Raw genomic sequence first — 19524 nt, 5'->3', positions numbered from 1 at the left:
GGACTCAGTCTGGGACCCCCCCCAACCAGGCCTCCCGTCTGTCTGCACCGAGATGCAACAGATTACAAAGGACGTGTACAATATACTTTTTAACGGCAGGAGCAATGTTCAACTACTAATGTTATTATTAAATGCACATGGTATAGGGGGGGGGGGGGGGTCCATGACATTACAAAGGAGACCCTAAGTGTAATGAAAACAGACATCGATGCAAGCATTCAGCTTTCAGCAAAAAGAGAAACGATCATAATAATTGATCCTCCCGTCATGGTGTACAAGTTAAAGGTGCCTCTCTGGGCCACTCATCACGCTCAGACACTCCTCTGCCAGACGACGATGGGAGACTCCTTCAGGGATGGTTGGAGAGCCGGCTGTGAGGCCATGGGGGGAACCGCGTCAGGGGAGTGCTCACCGGTCAGTCTGTACCAGGACTCAGTCTGGACCAGGACCAGGTCTCAGTCTGGACCAGGACCAGGACTCAGTCTGGACCAGGACTCAGTCTGGACCAGGACCAGGACTCAGTCTGGACCAGGACTCAGTCTGGACCAGGACCAGGACTCAGTCTGGACCAGGACCAGGACTCAGTCTGGACCAGGACCAGGACTCAGTCTGGACCAGGACTCAGTCTGGGACCAGGACCAGGACTCAGTCCTAAGTTTGCTCAGAATATGGATTTTTTATTTAATCTATTTATAGTCTTTATACCTAATGAGTTTGAGAGGAAATAACGCCCAAAATATCAATATTTTCAATCAATTAATAAATGAAGGCGATTTCAAAAGATACATGAATAAAAAAAGGTAAAATATTAACAGGGTAAGGATAAGATCCCTAACTCTGGGTTTTGGTTAAAGAAGATCAGCCTTCATGTGACTGAAACAGAGGAATAGTCTCTGGGTTTAACAAGATCAGGATCCATATGAATGCCGTATGGACGACCATCAGAGCAGATATTGTACATGTTATGGTTCTAACAAACGTCTCATCTATAAAACAGAAACTTTGGTGATTATACGAACAACAATAGTACGAAAAGATTACAGTCTTCCCAAATCGACGAAAACAGAAAAAAAAGTCACCTCACCCTTTCTCCAGCAAGCCGATCGAAAAAACGGATGAATTCAGTATTTAGAAGTAGTATTAATAAATGTAATCAAAGCAAATAATTCAGTCTTTGGAACATATGAATTACCATAGCCAGTAGGAGGTTGTGTGCCATGGCTGTGGGGTCCTTTGGTCTGGAACGAACTGAGGGGCTCCTCGTCCCCTTCATCACCTTCTCACACTCTGCCCTCCCTCTCTCCCCCACTTGAGATCTGCCCTCACCTCTTGTTCCCTCCCTATAGCCCTCTCCTCCCCCCTCCCCTATAGCCCTCTCCTCTCCTCTCCCCTCCCTATAGCCCTCTCCTCTCCTCCCCCCTCCCCTATAGCCCTCTCCTCTCCTCTCCCCTCTCTATAGCCCTCTCCTCCCCCCTCTCTATAGCCCTCTCCTCTCCCCTCTCTATAGCCCTCTCCTCCCCCCTCCCCTATAGCCCTCCCCTCCCCCCTCCCTATAGCCCTCTCCTCCCCCCTCCCTATAGCCCTCTCCTCTCCTCTCCCCTCTCTATAGCCCTCTCCTCTCCTCCCCCCTCCCTATAGCCCTCTCCTCTCCTCTCCCCTCTCTGTAGCCCTCTCCTCTCCTCTCCCCTCTCCCCTCCCTATAACCCTCTCCTCTCCCCTCCCTATAGCCCTCTCCTCCCCCCTCCCCTATAGCCCTCCCCTCTCCCCTCCCTATAGCCCTCTCCTCTCCTCTCCCCTCTCTATAGCCCTCTCCTCTCCTCTCCCCTCTCTGTAGCCCTCTCCTCTCCTCTCCCCTCCCCTCCCTATAACCCTCTCCTCCCCCCTCCCTATAGCCCTCTCCTCTCCTCTCCCCTCTCTATAGCCCTCTCCTCTCCTCTCCCCTCTCTATAGCCCTCTCCTCTCCTCTCCCCTCTCTATAGCCCTCTCCTCTCCTCTCCCCTCTCTATAGCCCTCTCCTCTCCTCTCCCCTCTCTATAGCCCTCTCCTCTCCTCTCCCCTCTCTGTAGCCCTCTCCTCTCCTCTCCCTATAGCCCTCTCCTCTCCCCTCTCTATAGCCCTCTCCTCTCCTCTCCCCTCTCTATAGCCCTCTCCTCTCCTCTCCCCTCTCTATAGCCCTCTCCTCTCCTCTCCCCTCTCTATAGCCCTCTCCCCTCTCTATAGCCCTCTCCTCTCCCCTCTCTATAGCCCTCTCCTCTCCCCTCTCTATAGCCCTCTCCTCCCCCCTCTCTATAGCCCTCTCCTCTCCTCCCCCCACCCTATAGCCCTCTCCTCTCCCCTCTCTATAGCCCTCTCCTCTCCCCTCCCTATAGCCCTCTCCTCTCCCCTCTCTATAGCCCTCTCCTCTCCTCTCCCCTCTCTATAGCCCTCTCCTCTCCTCTCCCCTCCCTATAGCCCTCTCCTCTCCTCTCCCCTCTCTATAGCCCTCCCCTCCCCCCTCTCTATAGCCCTCTCCTCTCCTCTCCCCTCTCTATAGCCCTCTCCTCTCCCCTCTCTATAGCCCTCCCCTCTCCCCTCTCTATAACCCTCTCCTCTCCTCTCCCCTCTCTATAGCCCTCTCCTCTCCTCTCCCCTCTCTATAGCCCTCTCCTCTCCTCTCCCCTCCCTATAGCCCTCTCCTCTCCTCTCCCCTCCCTATAGCCCTCTCCTCTCCTCTCCCCTCTCTATAGCCCTCTCCTCTCCTCTCCCCTCTCTATAGCCCTCCCCTCTCCTCTCCCTATAGCCCTCCCCTCCCCCCTCTCTATAGCCCTCTCCTCTCCCCTCTCTATAGCCCTCTCCTCTCCCCTCTCTATAGCCCTCCCCTCTCCCCTCTCTATAGCCCTCTCCTCTCCTCTCCCCTCCCTATAGCCCTCTCCTCTCCTCTCCCCTCCCTATAGCCCTCTCCCCTCTCTATAGCCCTCTCCTCTCCTCTCCCCTCTCTATAGCCCTCCCCTCTCCTCTCCCTATAGCCCTCCCCTCTCCCCTCTCTATAGCCCTCTCCTCTCCCCTCTCTATAGCCCTCCCCTCCCCCCCTCTCTATAGCCCTCTCCTCTCCTCTCCCCTCTCTATAGCCCTCCCCTCTCCCCTCCCTATAACCCTCTCCTCCCCCCTCCCTATAGCCCTCTCCTCTCCTCTCCCCTCTCTATAGCCCTCTCCTCTCCCCTCTCTGTAGCCCTCCCCTCCCCTCTCCTCTGCTCTGTGGCATCACCTCTTGAAGCATGTTAAAACTATGAGAAGTTATTTTGATGATCCAGTCCTAAATGGGGTCCTCTCCCATCTCATGGTGCAGATGAGGGAGCATTAAGACCTTCTCAGTGACCTATAGATGGCCTTCACAGCTGGGTGTCACAAAGAGGATTTCTAATTTGTTCAACTACGATGGACTTTCTGAGGCTCGCAGGAACAACAGACTCTGGTTCTCTAGGTAATCTGACCAGGCAGAGTAAATTGCTTTTCTCTGTATTATATATCAGGTGTCGAGCAGACACTGACGGTGCATAGACCACATTCCTCCGTCTCCCACCCCGAAGGGCGACAGGAAAACGATCCTTCTCTCCTGCACCACAGGGCAGCTCATCAGGAATCAGGCCAAGAGACTGGCATATTAAACTGATAATCATCTCCAATAATGAAACACTGCTGAAATAAACAGACATGGAGAAGAGAAACCATATGATGCTCGGGTTATGAATACCATTACCTTTGTGTCTTGGTCAAAGATATGAACTTTTATGCTTAGGAACATGCCTCTTTCTTTCATTTTAAACTCGAACAAGTGCAACCTTTTTTTTTTTAATACAACAATATTAATAACAATCTTATAGAAAACGAAGAATAAAGAATGGGAAGATGTTTCAGAGGAAAATGAAAAGGCCTCTTATGACTTCCATCATTGAATACCACATGGATCATTTTACTACAGTTAAAAGCTAAGTAAAAACTACTTCTAACAAAGGTGCCAGTGTTTAATCCATACTAGTGTTGTACTTGAAGGTCAGGGTGCTCTCCAGCCCGCCTGCTGCATAAAGCAGCTGTTGGAGGAGATGGCCTGAGAACCTTGAGGACGACGGTCAGGTAGAAGTCGGCTGGAAACACCATTATCCACACATTCTCAACCATGACTGTGCATTTGTTGCATGATCAGCATTGTTTTATCCTCAAGCCACAGATTGTTTTGTAGTTATTAATCACAGCCGCAGGACAGGACATCCGGCTCGCCTCAGGGTGAAGAATCAAAACACATTCCATACCGCAATCTACGCATTCACCCACTGAGAAACACATCGAGATCCCTGAGCTGTTCTTCTAGTAACACTCTCTAGTTCCCCTTTATCGTAGTTATACTAGCTAAATAAAGAACGAGGTTTTACCAAGCAAAGTACATTAGACAGATTTCAACGGTGTACAGTTTTTTCTTTGCAGTTTAGTTATGCTCTTAATTCATTTAAGAGCATAACTGTGTGACTGAAATCACATCTTTAAAGATTACAGTGTTTTGGTCAACGTCATGAGAACTTTTTTTTCGAAAAACATGACCTTAGATATGACAATATGCAAAAACACCATGTGGGGCGGCCTTTCGCGTTTGCTCATTCGGGTAATCGAGCAATCGCACACATAGGCCTACAAATACATTTCAAAGTGGACCGGCCCACATCCCGATCTTCAGTCCCTGCTGCACAGCGAATTCAAATCGTCGGCGGAACGGACTGGGGCTCTAAGAACGTCATATATATAAACTATAACCGCATTTCACATTCATTTGCAATTGCAAATATCCCGCTGCTTCGGATTTTCCTTTGTAGGCGCCTTGAGAGGAGGAGCGGGCGTGTGCACGTATCACTGATACGCGGTTTTTTCCAATAAGTGGTACTGTACCCGCGCACCATTGGCATGTATGCGCGCTTTTCTCTGTGTGTGTACCTTGTGTGAACGACAATGACAGGGAGAAAGAGTGCTATGCGGAGATGAATGAACGGAACGATATTTATATTTCAAAATCGCGTAAAAAATAAATAAATAAAAGCAAAATCAATTTGTGGCGCTCGGAGTTCATTATGTAGCGCTGCGGCACACATTGCTCTATGTATTGGAAACACTGATCTGATGGATACATTTGCCTCGGGCCACAGAGTTCATGCCAAGTTCAAAAAGTTTGGAGACAGAAAAATATTACAGCACTGAAACACTTAACAGCTGTTAAGTGTTTACAGCCTTTAATTAATAATCACACTAAAGAGAGACAGTGTGACCAAAAGCAAAGCCCTCATATAGAAACATGTACTACAATGCTGCCTGTTGTATCTACAGTATTACTGCAATACAGACTTCCTCACTAGTAGTAGTATACTAAATACTACGGAACAGACCATCTGTCTGCTTTTAATGCCTTTTGAAACCCAGGTCAACCGTTGACATCAGCTCAGAAAGTGAAGACTTCTCACAGGGGGGGGGGGGGGGGGTGTTCATGATCGGATCCACAAGTCAGCTGCAGTGCACAACTTTCAACGTGCCTTCAGCACTTCAACATCAAGAGCATCGTTCTAACTTGTTTACTTGTGAAAAAAAATCTCAGGTCAATTAAATGAAACGACAGCAAATAGTCCGCATATAGTCCGGTTATACTCCACATATAGTCCGGTTATAGCCTGATTATAGACCGCATCTCGATCTTACCCCGGGCCGGGGCTGAGGAAGTCCGGACGTAAACAACTGTTTTACATTGAGGCTACGAACTTAGCTTCCCTCTGGCGATAACACAGAATACATAATCATTATATATTATAAAGTTCCCAAGTTCAACACATGTATTAAAACACTTGACGACCCGGCTCTCAGACGAGAACGTTAACGTAGAGCTCGTTGTCTTAGTTAAGTTGGAACTCTGCTACCAACATTAGCTCCTGCGTTAGCAGAGGTCCGGTCCCGGGCGGTCCTGCTGTCTTACCCGGTCCGGGGAGATCTTCGTGGGGCTGACGCAGCCGACCGCGGCGTTCAGCACCAGCGTCATCTCCGCCGCCGACAGAACACCCCTCATTCCCCCGGGTCGGAGCTTCATGCGGAGACCCCTCGGTCCGGAAGGTAGAGCCGGGATGGTGCTCCTCTGCCCAGCTGTCTTCTTTCTCCGAAGGCCCCGATTACGCACCGCCTGTTATTTCTAATCGGGCATCTCTGGGTAACATAACATCGAATCAACTGGTGTCTCTTCGCCCGATGCCGGGTAGCCACTGGCTGGTCCAGCTGTTACACATAAACTGCTCCCTTCAGTGTTGCCAGATTTAGCCAGATTTACTGCCCAATCTGGCAACGCACTGCAGCCAGGAATCTGGCCCAATCTGGCAACACTGGGAGCGACCCGCTCTACTTGTGGCGTGTTCAATCCTCGGACGCCAGACTTCCATGTCGAAAGTCGAAGATCTCCCAGCTTTGTTGCGGCATTTCTCGGAGGCACGCCCCCTTTTTGTCTTAATCTTTCGGAAGAAGTAGTAGACCGAGAGCAGTGATGACGATCTCAACAAAATGGCTGCGCCCGTGAAGAGATTTTTTATTTTTGGTAATTTTATTGTCGATTAAATGACCTTGCACATTGGATTACATTGCTACTTTATTCCGGACATCAATGTATACATTGCATGGTCTTGCTGTGCGTGCAATATAATGTAAAGTTTTGTTGTTTGTAAGGGTTAAAAGAGGCTAATGTAGACAACTGCCGTGTTCCAATACCCGTACTGTCCGTACTTACTAGCCAAAATTTGACTCGGCTCCAAATGAGCAACAAACTCAGCAAAGTGTGAACTGTGTTCTCAGTGTTGTCGTTCATTGTTGTTAAAACTCTGACTGGGGGCGGACTTTATTATGGTCCATGCAGCGGACGCTTGGTGATGACGAGTTACGACATGATGACGTATGTACAAGAGCCTACCGTGGCCCACTCCCAGTCCCTCTAGGGGCCCCCTCCCAGTCCCTCCAGGGGCCCCCTACCAGTCCCTCTGGTCCCCCTCCCAGTCCCTCTAGGGCCCCCTCCCAGTCCCTCCAGGGGCCCCCCTCCCAGTCCCTCCAGGGGCCCCCTCCCAGTCACTCTGGTCCCCCTCCCAGTCCCTCCAGGGGCCCCCTCCCAGTCCCTCTAGGGCCCCCTTCCAGTCCCTCCAGGGGCCCCTACCAGTCCCTCTAGGGGCCCCCTACCAGTCCCTCTAGGGCCCCCTCCCAGTCCCTCTAGGGGCCCCTCCCAGTCCCTACAGGGGCCCCCTCCCAGTCCCTACAGGGGCCCCCTCCCAGTCCCTCCAGGGGCACCCTACCAGTCCCTCTAGGGTCCCCTCCCAGTCCCTCTAGGGGCCCCTCCCAGTCCCTCCAGGGGGCCCCTCCCAGTCCTTCCAGGGGCCCCCCTACCAGTCCCTCTGGTGCGGCTCCCTGTACGGGACGCCCAGCCGGCTGAACACCTCCTCCTCCGTTGCCGTGGCGACCGGCGTGCCGGCGTGCACCTTGACGCTGCCCCGGCGCACCACGCCCTGGTTCAGCGAGTGCTCCGATAGGCTCATGCTCTTGGTCTTGGCCAGCGCTCGCAGCGAGCGGTTGAAGTGCGCCGAGCCGGTGAAGTAGGTGACGGCGCAGGCGTACTCGCCGTACGGCACCACGATGACGTCCAGCCGGCGGTGGCGCCGGCCGGGCCCCGGCAGCCGGCACACGCCCATGTACTTCTTCTGCTGCCCGTTGTCCTCGCTGCTCACCAGGTCGTCTGTCAAGAACCCTGGGGGGGTCACAGGGGGGGTCACAGAGGGGGTCACAGGGGCGGTCACAGAGGGGGTCACAGGGGCGGTCACAGAGGGGGTCACAGGGGGGGGTCACAGAGGGGGTCACAGAGGGGGGCGGTCACAGGGGGGGGTCACAGAGGGGGTCACAGGGGGGGTCCCAGGGCGGTCCCAGGTACATTAAGTGTCAGGAGGTACTGGATATCATAAGTGTGTGAGAGGGGTGGCGGCCTGGCGGTCCAGGTGAACTCTGAGCAGTGAGTGTGACGCCCCATCCTACCACTGTGGTGGAGGCTCTGCAGCAGCCGGCTGAAGACCCCCCGGTGGGAGCGCCCGTCCGGGTGGGTGATCAGCACGTCCACGTCGCCGCACGTCGCCTTCCCCCGGCGGTACGACCCGCACGCCATGGCCAGGAGGGCGGGGTCTATGGCCAGGACCGCCTCCCTCACCTTCACCAGGCACACGCACAGAGACACACACACACAGAGACAGAGACACACACACACACGCACACGCACACACACGTTAGGGGCTATGGGCTAGGGTTAGGGTTTCCCCTTAGTGAAGTCATTTAAACCGCCGTTCCCATGAAGCATTACCAGCTCTTCGATGGGTTAAGGGTTAGGGTTAGCATTAGGGGCTAGGGTCAGACCAGCGTTCCCATCACCAGCTCTTTGATGGGTTAAGGGTTAGGGTTAACATTACGGGCTAGGACGAAACCAGCGCTCCCATTACCAGCTCTTCGATGGCCCCAGCCTCTTCCCGGGGCATGCGGTCCAGGAGGTCATCGTAGTGCTTCAGTCCGATCTTCTGAGTAGTGCTGAGTACGGCCTTCGTGCGAATGTCCTCCAAAGTGCGAAAACCCTAGAAGAAGACCAGAGTGAACCACGTGGTGACACCGCGTTGGGTTTGTGTTCCCTCAGCCCGCCCTGCCAGTGGAGGAATCCAGCGTCAAGCTGCTCAGCATCCAGGTGTTGACAGCTGCTGCCCACAGCTGCAGCTCGTCTGTGGTCAGTTACTCCTCATCATACTCACTGGTCACTAGTCCAGGGCTGAGGTCAGACACACAGCGTAGAGAGCTGGGTTTCACAGTCCAGTGTGTGTGCGAGTCCTGCGTGCGTGCGTGCGTGTGTGCGTGTGTGCGTGCGTGCGTGCGTTATGAACCAGTGTTGTGCAGAGCGTGTCGCCCCCCCCTCTGACCTGCTGGTACCACAGCTGGGCGGTCTTGGCCCCGGCCCCCCAGATGTTGCTGAACAGCTCCAGGACGGGGACCGCCTCCCCCATGTGGTCCAGTTTCCGCAGATGCCCGCTCTCCATGATCTCATCGATCTTGTCCGCCATGCGTTTGCCGATGCCTGAGATCTGACAGGCCTCCTGGGACCAACAGGGGAACACGTTCAGGGTGGGGCCTCCGATGGCCCCCAGCAGGGGTCCTCAACAGGTCCCAACCACAGAGATACCTCAGGGGTACGGAGTGAAACCAGGGGCTTCTTGTTGGATACAAACGTCCTAAATGACAGAGGTGCACGTCTGGTCACGATATTGGACTGGACCAGGGGCCAGGGGCCCGTGTTGGCTACCCCTGGTTCAGACCATCTGGTATAGAGTCGACTCTCACACTCTGGTCACAGCACAAGGATCGTCTAACCATTCAGAACTCACTCAGATCCATGTACCGTGATTCATCTCCGGGACACGAGATGTTAAACATCAATATCCACCAATAGTCCTCCGTATGACAGTAAGTACAATGAGAACACATCTCGCACTGCGCTCTCCGACAGGACTAGACAGCGACGTAACTTCCTGCAAATCCTCCGATAAATCCAAAGCGCTTGACTATTAACGTTTACCGAAGTCTTAGTTTATGTTGTAAAACTGCCACACATTACAGAAATAGAAAAATGTCAATTTGACATGGCAGGAGCAACACAAATACACAGCTTACCGAAAGAAGACCTGGCACATGACGGTCAAACTACAAGTAGCCGTATCCAGAATGTCTAAGTGGAGCAGCCCAGCCAACAGGTACGTCCAGGCCGACGGTGTCTGTGTGGACCCACCTGGTAGGACGTGACGGGCTTGTGGTAGCTCTGGAGGGCGCTGACAGCCTTGGAGTAGCTCAGGGCCCTCCAGCGGTCGCCCTGGTGGCTGTAGGCCTTGGCCAACACCTCCAGCTTGTCCGTGATGTGCTGGTTGAAGTTGTTGCTCTTGGACTCAGACGAGCGGGCGCAGACCCACTTGCTGGACGCCGCCGCGTGTTGGTCGGAGGTCTGGGGCGGGGGGGGGTCCGCGGCCTCCTCTTCGGGGGGGCGGCCGGTCAGCAGGGCCTCCAGGAGCTTCTGGGACACGCTGTCTTCATCGTTGACCTCTGCACTTTGGCTTTTGGGTGCCTGAGTAGGAAAAATAATTAAAGATTATCAAACACACACACACACACACACACACACACACACACACACACACACACACACACACACACACACACACACACACACACACACACACACACACACACACACACACACACACACACACAGCCTTCCACTCACCAAGGATTACAGCCCAAAAATGGCTGAAAGCCCCCTTTACCGGCCCCCGGTCACCCATGTGCCAGATAAGATTGATACAATAAATGACACACATACCATACTGTGTTCAGTGGAATAAAGTGAATGACAGAGAGAGAGAGAGAGAGAGAGAGAGAGAGAGAGAGAGAGAGAGAGAGAGAGAGAGAGAGAGAGAGACGGAGAGAGAGAAAGACAAAGACAGAGAGAGAGAGAGAGAGAGAGAGAGAGAGAGAGGGAGAGGGAGAGGCAGAGAGAGAGAGAGAGAGAGACTAACAGACCTACTCTGCGCTATTCGAATGAGGTAATCCCAAGAGAGAGGGCTGTATATCGTTTAGTTGTTCAGAATGTGATTCACTGATCATCAGGAACTGTTTGTCTGTTTGGAATGGATAGACTCTAGGATAGGGTTAGAGCACATACAGTACAGAACACTATGACAGATAAATAGGGAGTATTAGATTATTAGATTAGTCAAAGCCAAAGTATTACTGAATACTTCCTGTAGAAATACAAAGCACCTGGGCACAAAGGTAGACTGATCTTGCTAATTCCAAGTTTTGAACAGAACATGATCATTAACGAACAACATGATTAACGATGCCTCCTGCTATTAGACCCTGGTTCATACCGTTTCCTCAGTTGGTTCTCTGGATGTGAGCGCCGGCTCCACCGGGTTCTGTTTCTCATGAGGGCCGTTGGACGACTCCTCCGGTACCGTTACTTGTGGTACGTTGGACTTTCTGTTTGGAGAGTCCAGAGAACCGGGAGATAATTAAAACGTCACGAAGACACGAACAACTTGGCCAAACAAAAAATTATTCTAAAATGATGATATCAATGATGCATTTATGACGATAGATGCTAATGTTTTAGTGTTATTCTACAAAAAAGCATTATCCTATTTACCTATTGGAGATGAGCAGACTAAAACAGCCGGTGTCCAGCAGCTGTTTGGCGGTTATACAGGCGCTCAACCAGCTGCACTTCACCAGCCCGACACCAGGGGGCAGGCGTTCCCTCTTCAGCAGGCGGAGGGCGCGATCGCTCTCCATGCTGTCCTCCACCACTACATGAGTTACGGCCGAACCCAGGGACTTCTCCGTGTTTCCTCCATTCTGGAGGATTTGTCTCTGGAAGATCTGACACCTGGCGTTCCCGATGCCGGCCGGGAGGATGAACGCTGTGACCCCTGTGAATAAGCTCCCTGGAAAAGACATCACAGACAGTGAGATTCAATTCAAGTAGATTATATTTCTACAGCCCTTAATCCCAGGTACAGTCTCAAAGGGCTTTACAGGCCGTGTGTTATGACCACCTTGATCCCCCCCCCCCACACACACACACACACACACACACACACACACACACACACACACACACACACACACACACACACACACACACACACACACACACACACACACACACACACACACACACACACACACCCTTAATTAGAAAGGAAGAAGTCATCGTATGGCTGTAACTCGGGTGCACAGCCTCCTTGCTGTCACTCTCACTCCCAGTATCATCAAGCCGCAGATCATTAATCACCGGAGGGTTTTTCTGAGGATCCTCTCTTCAGCGGCGGACCCTCTCTCTCCTCCCCCTTGGGGCGCTTCACTTTGGGGAAAGCCTTCAGCACCCCGTGGAGAGACTCCATGACTGAGGAAGAGGAAGAGGCATGCATTCATGTCTACAAGTGATGAAGACTTCCTTTGTGTGGAACACAATAATCCTCATCAACCGAGCTATGTTATCATGACCAATGATGCACATTTCTAAAGAGAAGAGGACTCACGAGTGACTTTTTTATCATAATTGTCCGTTACCTACTTTTATTATTTGTGGAATACAGAAAGAGACTTAATATCGTCACTTATATAATATATTTCTAGAGAGAGAGAGAGAGAGAGAGAGTTTTGTATTCATGTCTATAAGTGAAGTGATGCAACGCCAACACCGTATTAACTTTGAAACCCACTCAAAGGAAATAGAGAGGTATGTTCCGTATCTCTTTATTGCATTTAATTAACGATAACTTACCTTAATGCATTCTTAACCTGATCCAACCATAAAATAATCGTTCTTCTATAACATATAACATAAAGATTTGGCGTTACCGATACGGACCGGCTTTCCGTGTTCGGACAACAACATTGTGTCGTCAGAGCTTTAACTTCCGGGTCGGTCTTCTTCTTTGTTTTTATGAATTTATTTGATCGAATACATCCATGGAATTATGTCCAAATATAACATTTGAAACAAACTTAACTTAGATGTTAATAATTTACCCGTTTTATTTATTCAAAGATATTAATATCGACCAAGTTACCGTTAACCCGGTTGCCGTGGTTACGGACTGTTTCCGGATGCGGTCCGTGCCAAACATGGCAGTGCGGTGCTGGGAAGATCTCCTCAAGTCCTCAAAGAAGACTGCTTTGGTGCACGATGGTGAGCGTTGATTCACGTGTTGGATGGTGATATCGGTTTAGGGGATGAATATTAACGTGTTGTTACGCTTGTGAAGGTTAAACGTGTTCTGTTGTGGTAGCTCAGCCTGCTAACTCTGCTAACGAAGCATCATCTCCACGTGTGATCTGTCCAGTGATCGAGATGTGTCATCAACATGCTTAATAGGTTTCATAATGCGTTTTTCTTTGTAACGTAGTCAATAAAATAAAGGTGACATGTCTGACTGGTTTTTGTAGTTTGTACTTTCATACTTTACGCTGTGTGAACGTCCTCCCAACCTGATCACCCTGATAATCGCTCCATATCCATCTTGCGTTTCTCACCAGTCTTTTCCATCCTTTGCCCCAAATCCCTTCTTCAGGGAAAAGGAAGATCCACTACCTGTTTGAAGACGGGAAGGAGATGGCGGAGGAGTACGACCTGACGACAGACGACCTGCTGGGTGAGGAGCAGCCATCGCTACCTCAGGGTGTCTGACGGACTCTCGCTGCTGTTTCTCGTGTATTTCAAGGCATTTGGAGGCATCTTGTATGTTGTATGTCCTGAAAGTTAGGATTGTGTAGTCTCTAATCCTAGCTACCTCTGTTGTGTACGGTGAATGGGTTAACCTAGTGCTGGTTAGTACTTGGCTCTATGAACGTCCTCAGTGTACCCACAGAGATATATTATTGTTTCTCTTTCTTCTGACTAATGTACTTATTGTAAGTCGCTCTGGGTGAAAGCGTCTGCCTAACACCCTGAATGTTAATGTAAATGTAAATGCAATAAAGTTGATTTGTTCCACCAAACGTGGGGTTTCAGTGAGGAAGTGGCGTTCCAGGAACCCGCTGGGCGCCCCGGGCTCCTGGGAGGCGGAGGTCGGGGAGCCGTTCTCCGCTCTGGCGTCGGCGGACTCGGAGATGATCAAGGAGAACCTTTCCAACGTGGGTTTGTACGGTGAAGGTGCAACACGGAGTCAGCAGGGACCGACTGCCGTCTGACACAGGGCTGTCACTTTAATAGATGGAGAAGATAATAGATATATACTTTATTTGTCAGACAGGTTTGAAATTAGTTTTGCGTCCATTTAGTTGCTCTGTTGTGACTTAACACATTCATGTAACATTAATTGTCCATAGTGTACATTGTAGGGCATTACATCACACACCAAGAACAGAAAAACACAAACACATAGAAGCCATAAACATAAAAGTCCCTTCACCTTCTCCTTGATGTAGAGATTGATTCAGTGTTGAGCATGTGGATTGATTGATGCACAAAAGAGTGTTTCAGTTTGATCTTGTTAAACTGGGATACTCTGAATCTGCACTTTGCAGGTAACAGTTTGTATTTTTTGTTTAAGCCGTGGCTACTGTTAGAGACGATGTTGTGAGCCAACCGTAACATATTCTCAATAACGCTCTACGTTCATCGATACGCCGATATATCGTCGGCCTTCCTCGTGAGTCGATGCCCTGGCGCCCAATATCGTTTTAGATTACATTATTATTTTCTTAATAATAATGATTCAATTGACTGATGATTCAATTGACTTGATCCAGGACTTGACCTTTTTAGTTTATTGAGTATTCGTCATTAGACATACATCGTGATGTATTGTTATAGGATCGTCTCACAATAGATTCATTATCGCAGAATCATTGTAACACAATGTTATCGGTATCGTGGGCCATGTGTCGTACCGTGAGGTACCCTGTGATTCCCTCCCCATGTCGTCAGTTAGGTATGGTGAGACGACGCGTAACTGAGTGATTTGTTTCCCTTGTAGCCGGTCTTCCTGCGTCAAGACACCAAGACCACATTTCAGTGGAGGATCCGGAACCTTCCGTACCCCAAGGAGGTGTTCAGCGTGGAGGTGGAGCCCGCAGACCGATGCTGCGTCGTTAGAACCTCCAACAAGAAGTAACCGTCAGTGATAAACGCTGCTGTGGTTCTATGGACGTCCTCACTGTGACGACAGAGAGGGAGATTGTTGTTTCTCTTTCTTTTGACTCATGGACTTACTGTCAGTCGTTTTGGATAAAAGAGTCTGTTAACGCCCTGAATGTGAATGTGGTGTGTATATATATATATATATATATATATATATATATATATAGCCCATATAGATATCTGAAATTGCATGTGAGAGCAGCTCCCCAACCTGAACCTCTTGGTCTCTATGTGGCGACCCTATAGATGGCGCTGTACACAACGTCCGGCTCTGTATGTGGCCACCCTATAGATGGCGCTGTACTCAATGTATGGCTCCGTGGTTCTTATGGCCTGTGACCTTTGACCTTCCAGGTACTACAAGAAGTTTGTTGTTCCCGATCTGGAGCGCTGCCAGCTGACGCTGGACGGCTCCGCCCTGAGCTTCACGCACGCCAACAACACGCTGATCATCAGCGTACGTTCCGGCAGATATAACCAATACTGTTACGAATTAATAACTGATAGATAATCGTCTCTGTATTGAAAGTTATTATCCTCATTCACGAGCCACGGTATCAGAGGAGAAGACGACTGAAGAGTGACTCTTATCAGAATGGTCCCGTACCGGGCATGAGGCTCAGGAGGGCGAGCGGGTGGGCTGGTCACCTGAAGGGTGACTCTTATCAGAATGGTCCCGTACCGGGCATGAGGCTCAGGAGGCAGAGCGGGTGGGCTGGTCACCTGAAGGGTGACTCTTATCAGAATGGTCCCGTACCGGGCATGAGGCTCAGGAGGCAGAGCGGGTGGGCTGGTCACCTGAAGGGTGACTCTTATCAGAATGGTCCCGTACCGGGCATGAGGCTCAGGAGGCAGAGCGGCTGGGCTGGTCACCTGAAGAGTGACTCTTATCAGAATGGTCCCGTACCGGGCATGAGGCTCAGGAGGCAGAGCGGGTGGGCTGGTCACCTGAAGAGTGACTCTTATCAGAATGGTCCCGTACCGGGCATGAGGCTCAGGAGGCAGAGCGGGTGGGCTGGTCACCTGAAGGGTGACTCTTATCAGAATGGTCCCGTACCGGGCATGAGGCTCAGGAGGCAGAGCGGGTGGGCTGGTCACCTGAAGGGTGACTCTTATCAGAATGGTCCCGTACCGGGCATGAGGCTCAGGAGGCAGAGCGGGTGGGCTGGTCACCTGAAGGGTGACTCTTATCAGAATGGTCCCGTACCGGGCATGAGGCTCAGGAGGCAGAGCGGGTGGGCTGGTCACCTGAAGGGTGACTCTTATCAGAATGGTCCCGTACCGGGCATGAGGCTCAGGAGGCAGAGCGGGTGGGCTGGTCACCTGAAGGGTGACTCTTATCAGAATGGTCCCGTACCGGGCATGAGGCTCAGGAGGGCGAGCGGGTGGGCTGGTCGACTGAAGGGTGACTCTTATCAGAATGGTCCCGTACCGGGCATGGGGCTCAGGAGGGCGAGCGGGTGGGCTGGTCACCTGAAGGGTGCTCGTGCGATCCCCGGCTCCTCCTAGTTGAGCGTCGCCCTGCGCGGCTGACTCCACCACTGTGGTGTGAATGTGTGTATGAATGGGTGAATGTGTGTATGAATGGGTGAATGTGTGTATGAATGGGTGAATGTGTGTATGAATGGGTGAATGTGTGTATGAATGGGTGAATGTGTGTATGAATGGGTGAATGTGTGTATGAATGGGTGAATGTGTGTATGAATGGGTGAATGTGTGTATGAATGGGTGAATGTGTGTATGAATGGGTGAATGTGGGGCAGTGTTGTAAAGCGCTTTGATTTGCCACTGGTTAGAAAAGCGCGGTATAAATGCAGTCAGTATACGCGTTATTTTATTTCTACCAAACCCATTTATTATGTGTGGAGCACAGGATGAGCCTTGACGTGGTCGTGGACTTCATACTGCTTCCTCTCTCTGTTCCAGTACAAGAAACCCAAGGAGGTCCTGACTCTGGAGAGAGACCTTCTGCGGGAGCTGAAGAAGCTGGACTCCACTGGCCAGGGCGAGGGGGACTGTAAAACACAGTGACTGTAACACACAGTGACTGTAACACACAGTGACTGTAAAACACAGTGAGGGCGATGGTGGAGGCGGTGAAAGGCTTCACACTGCAGACCTGTTCGTTCTAATTTAAGGCCTTGGGTTAATTTGGTGCGTTGGTGTTCAATATGTTTAAACCATTACACGTGATTGACTGGACTTGAGTCGCAGGACTACGGTTTGATCAATTCTTTCTGCTGTCTAAAATGTATTTTTGATAAAAATGATAAAGACTTTGAATATTTCTGGGTTGTGTAGTGTTGTTGTATTGTGTTTAAGTTATTTAGAATATTGTTGAAGTTCCTTAATTATGAATTGGTGTAAGCTGTTCTTCTCCACCAATAGTGAACTGGAGGGTCTCCTAAGCCCCGCCCACCAACTTGTTCTCTTCCATACGATTTGAAACCAGTACAACCAGTACAATCCCAGTATAGTGTTACAACCTGCTCCCAGGGCAGTGTTACAACCTGCTGATCCCAGAGTGTTACAACCTGCTCCCAGGGCAGTGTTACAACCTGCTGATCCCAGTATAGTGTTACAACCTGCTGATCCCAGTAGAGTGTTACAACCTGCTGATCCCAGTAGAGTGTTACAACCTGCTCCCAGGGCAGTGTTACAACCTGCTGATCCCAGTGCAGTGTTACAACCTGCTCCCAGTAGAGTGTTACAACCTGCTCCCAGTAGAGTGTTACAACCTGCTCCCAGTGCACTGTTACAACCTGCTGATCCCAGTAGAGTGTTACAACCTGCTCCCAGGGCAGTGTTACAACCTGCTCCCAGGGCAGTGTTACAACCTGCTCCCAGTAGAGTGTTACAACCTGCTCCCAGGGCAGTGTTACAACCTGCTGATCCCAGTAGAGTGTTACAACCTGCTGATCCCAGTAGAGTGTTACAACCTGCTGATCCCAGTAGAGTGTTACAACCTGCTGATCCCAGTATAGTGTTACAACCTGCTGATCCCAGGGCAGTGTTACAACCTGCTGATCCCAGTAGAGTGTTACAACCTGCTCCCAGGGCAGTGTTACAACCTGCTGATCCCAGTGCAGTGTTTCAACCTGCTGATCCCAGAGTGTTACAACCTGCTCCCAGTGCAGTGTTACAACCTGCTGATCCAAGTATAGTGTTACAACCTGCTCCCAGGGCAGTGTTAACCTGCTGATCCCAGTAGAGTGTTACAACCTGCTGATCCCAGTAGAGTGTTACAACCTGCTCCCAGGGCAGTGTTACAACCTGCTGATCCCAGTATAGTGTTACAACCTGCTCCCAGGGCAGTGTTACAACCTGCTGATCCCAGGGCAGTGTTACAACCTGCTCCCAGGGCAGTGTTACAACCTGCTCCCAGTAGAGTGTTACAACCTGCTCCCAGTGCAGTGTTACAACCTGCTCCCAGTTCAGTGTTACAACCTGCTCCCAGGGTGTGCACTGTGTCCTTCCGTTCGGTGGACGTAGTGCCCCACCCTGACACATCTGCTCTGCTGATGTGTTCTCTGACACAGAAATAATATTGTTGTAAGATAACAAGTACACTTGTTATCTTACCCTGGGGGACTTAATGGGTTAACCTAGTGCTGGTGAGTGCTTGCCACTTGGTTCTATGACCATTCTTACTGTACCGACAGCGATATGTTGTTGCTCTGGATAGAACCTACTCCTAAGCGCCCTGAATGTAACTACCGCGTTGGTCCTCTGTGCTACACTCGGTCAGCCTGGAGGTGAAACAACGGACACAACAACATGTTGACTAGAGACGGGCTCAACACAGCCGTCTGCTTCTGTTGGCCTCTGCTCCAAACTAAAAGCCATGGTGCTGTAGCTCCATGACAGAGAGGGTATCAACACACAACAGTCCTAACGTCTCCAGAAACACACCGCTTGCTGGTCAGCATTTTCACTCAAAGTATAACTCCTCCTCTCCTCCCTTCTCCTCTCCTCTCTCCTCTCCCCCCCCCCTCCTCTCCCCTCTCCCCCCTCCTCTCCCCTCTCCCCCCTCCTCCTCCCCTCTCCTCTCCTCCTCTCCTCTCTCCTCTCCTCCTCCCCTCTCCCCCCTCCTCTCCCCTCTCCCCCCTCCTCTCCCCTCTCCCCCCTCCTCTCCCCTCTCCCCCCTCCTCCTCACCTCTCCCCCCCCTCTCCCCTCTCCCCCCTCCTCTCCCCCTCCTCCTTTCCTCTCCTCTCCCTCCTTTCTCTCCTCTCCTCTCCTTTTTCCTCTCCTTTCTCCCTCTCTCCTCTCCTTCCTTCTCCTCTCTCCTCCTCCCCTCTCCCCCCTCCTCCTCCCCTCTCCCCCCTCCTCTCCCCTCTCCCCTCTCCTCTCCTCTCATCCCCCTCCTCCTCCCCTCTCCCCCCTCCTCTCCCCTCTCCCCCCTCCTCCTCCCCTCTCCCCCCTCCTCTCCCCTCTCCCCCCTCCTCTCCCCTCTCCCCCCTCCTCCTCCCCTCTCCCCCCTCCTCCTCCCCTCTCCCCCCTCCTCTCCTCTCATCCCCCTCCTCCTCCCCTCTCCCCCCTCCTCTCCCCTCTCCCCCCTCCTCTCCCCTCTCCCCTCTCTTCTCCTCTCATCCCCCTCCTCCTCCCCTCTCCCCCCTCCTCTCCCCTCTCCCCCCCTCCTCTCCCCTCTCCCCTCTCTTCTCCTCTCATCCCCCTCCTCCTCCCCTCTCCCCTCTCCCCCCTCCTCTCCCCTCTCCCCTCTCTTCTCCTCTCATCCCCCTCCTCCTCCCCTCTCCCCCCTCCTCTC

The 19524-nt window shown here is 51.6% G+C and overlaps 3 protein-coding genes across 4 annotated transcripts in view; 1 reads left to right on the top strand and 2 right to left on the bottom strand.

The window, feature by feature from the left end:
• Positions 1–7001, bottom strand: part of wbp1lb (WW domain binding protein 1-like b) — an 11883-nt gene extending 4882 nt beyond the window's left edge. The window contains exon 1 of the mRNA XM_056587339.1: positions 5984–7001. Coding sequence (XP_056443314.1) covers positions 5984–6094 — 111 coding nt within the window. The 5' untranslated portion in view covers positions 6095–7001. The remainder of the gene's footprint in view (positions 1–5983) is intronic.
• A 347-nt stretch (positions 7002–7348) lies between these two features.
• Positions 7349–12505, bottom strand: poll (polymerase (DNA directed), lambda). Its single transcript, XM_056585543.1, has 9 exons — positions 12398–12505; positions 11906–12016; positions 11258–11555; positions 10980–11091; positions 9845–10174; positions 8982–9155; positions 8517–8645; positions 8062–8230; positions 7349–7780 (listed from the first exon to the last, which is right to left on the bottom strand). The coding sequence occupies exons 2-9, from the start codon at positions 12012–12014 to the stop codon at positions 7419–7421; spliced, it is 1683 nt and encodes a 560-aa protein (XP_056441518.1). The 5' UTR covers positions 12015–12016; positions 12398–12505; the 3' UTR covers positions 7349–7418.
• A 182-nt stretch (positions 12506–12687) lies between these two features.
• Positions 12688–17067, top strand: dpcd (deleted in primary ciliary dyskinesia homolog (mouse)). Of its 2 annotated transcripts, XM_056585661.1 has the most exons (7): positions 12688–12805; positions 13188–13268; positions 13628–13749; positions 14595–14728; positions 15113–15215; positions 16685–16795; positions 16828–17067. In XM_056585661.1, exons 1-6 carry the CDS (start codon positions 12724–12726, stop codon positions 16787–16789), a joined length of 627 nt encoding a protein of 208 aa, XP_056441636.1. In that variant the 5' UTR covers positions 12688–12723; the 3' UTR covers positions 16790–16795; positions 16828–17067. The 2 variants fall into 2 exon arrangements, with proteins under 2 accessions (XP_056441636.1, XP_056441635.1); XM_056585660.1 differs by having other exon boundaries at positions 16685–17067.
• The last annotated feature ends 2457 nt before the right edge of the window (positions 17068–19524 follow it).

Source organism: Gadus chalcogrammus, chromosome 3 (genome assembly GCF_026213295.1).
Source record: "Gadus chalcogrammus isolate NIFS_2021 chromosome 3, NIFS_Gcha_1.0, whole genome shotgun sequence".
Taxonomy (NCBI): Eukaryota; Metazoa; Chordata; class Actinopteri; order Gadiformes; family Gadidae; genus Gadus; species Gadus chalcogrammus.
The sequence above is the reverse complement of the archived record's forward strand: the minus strand, read 5'-3'. Positions and strand labels throughout refer to the sequence as shown.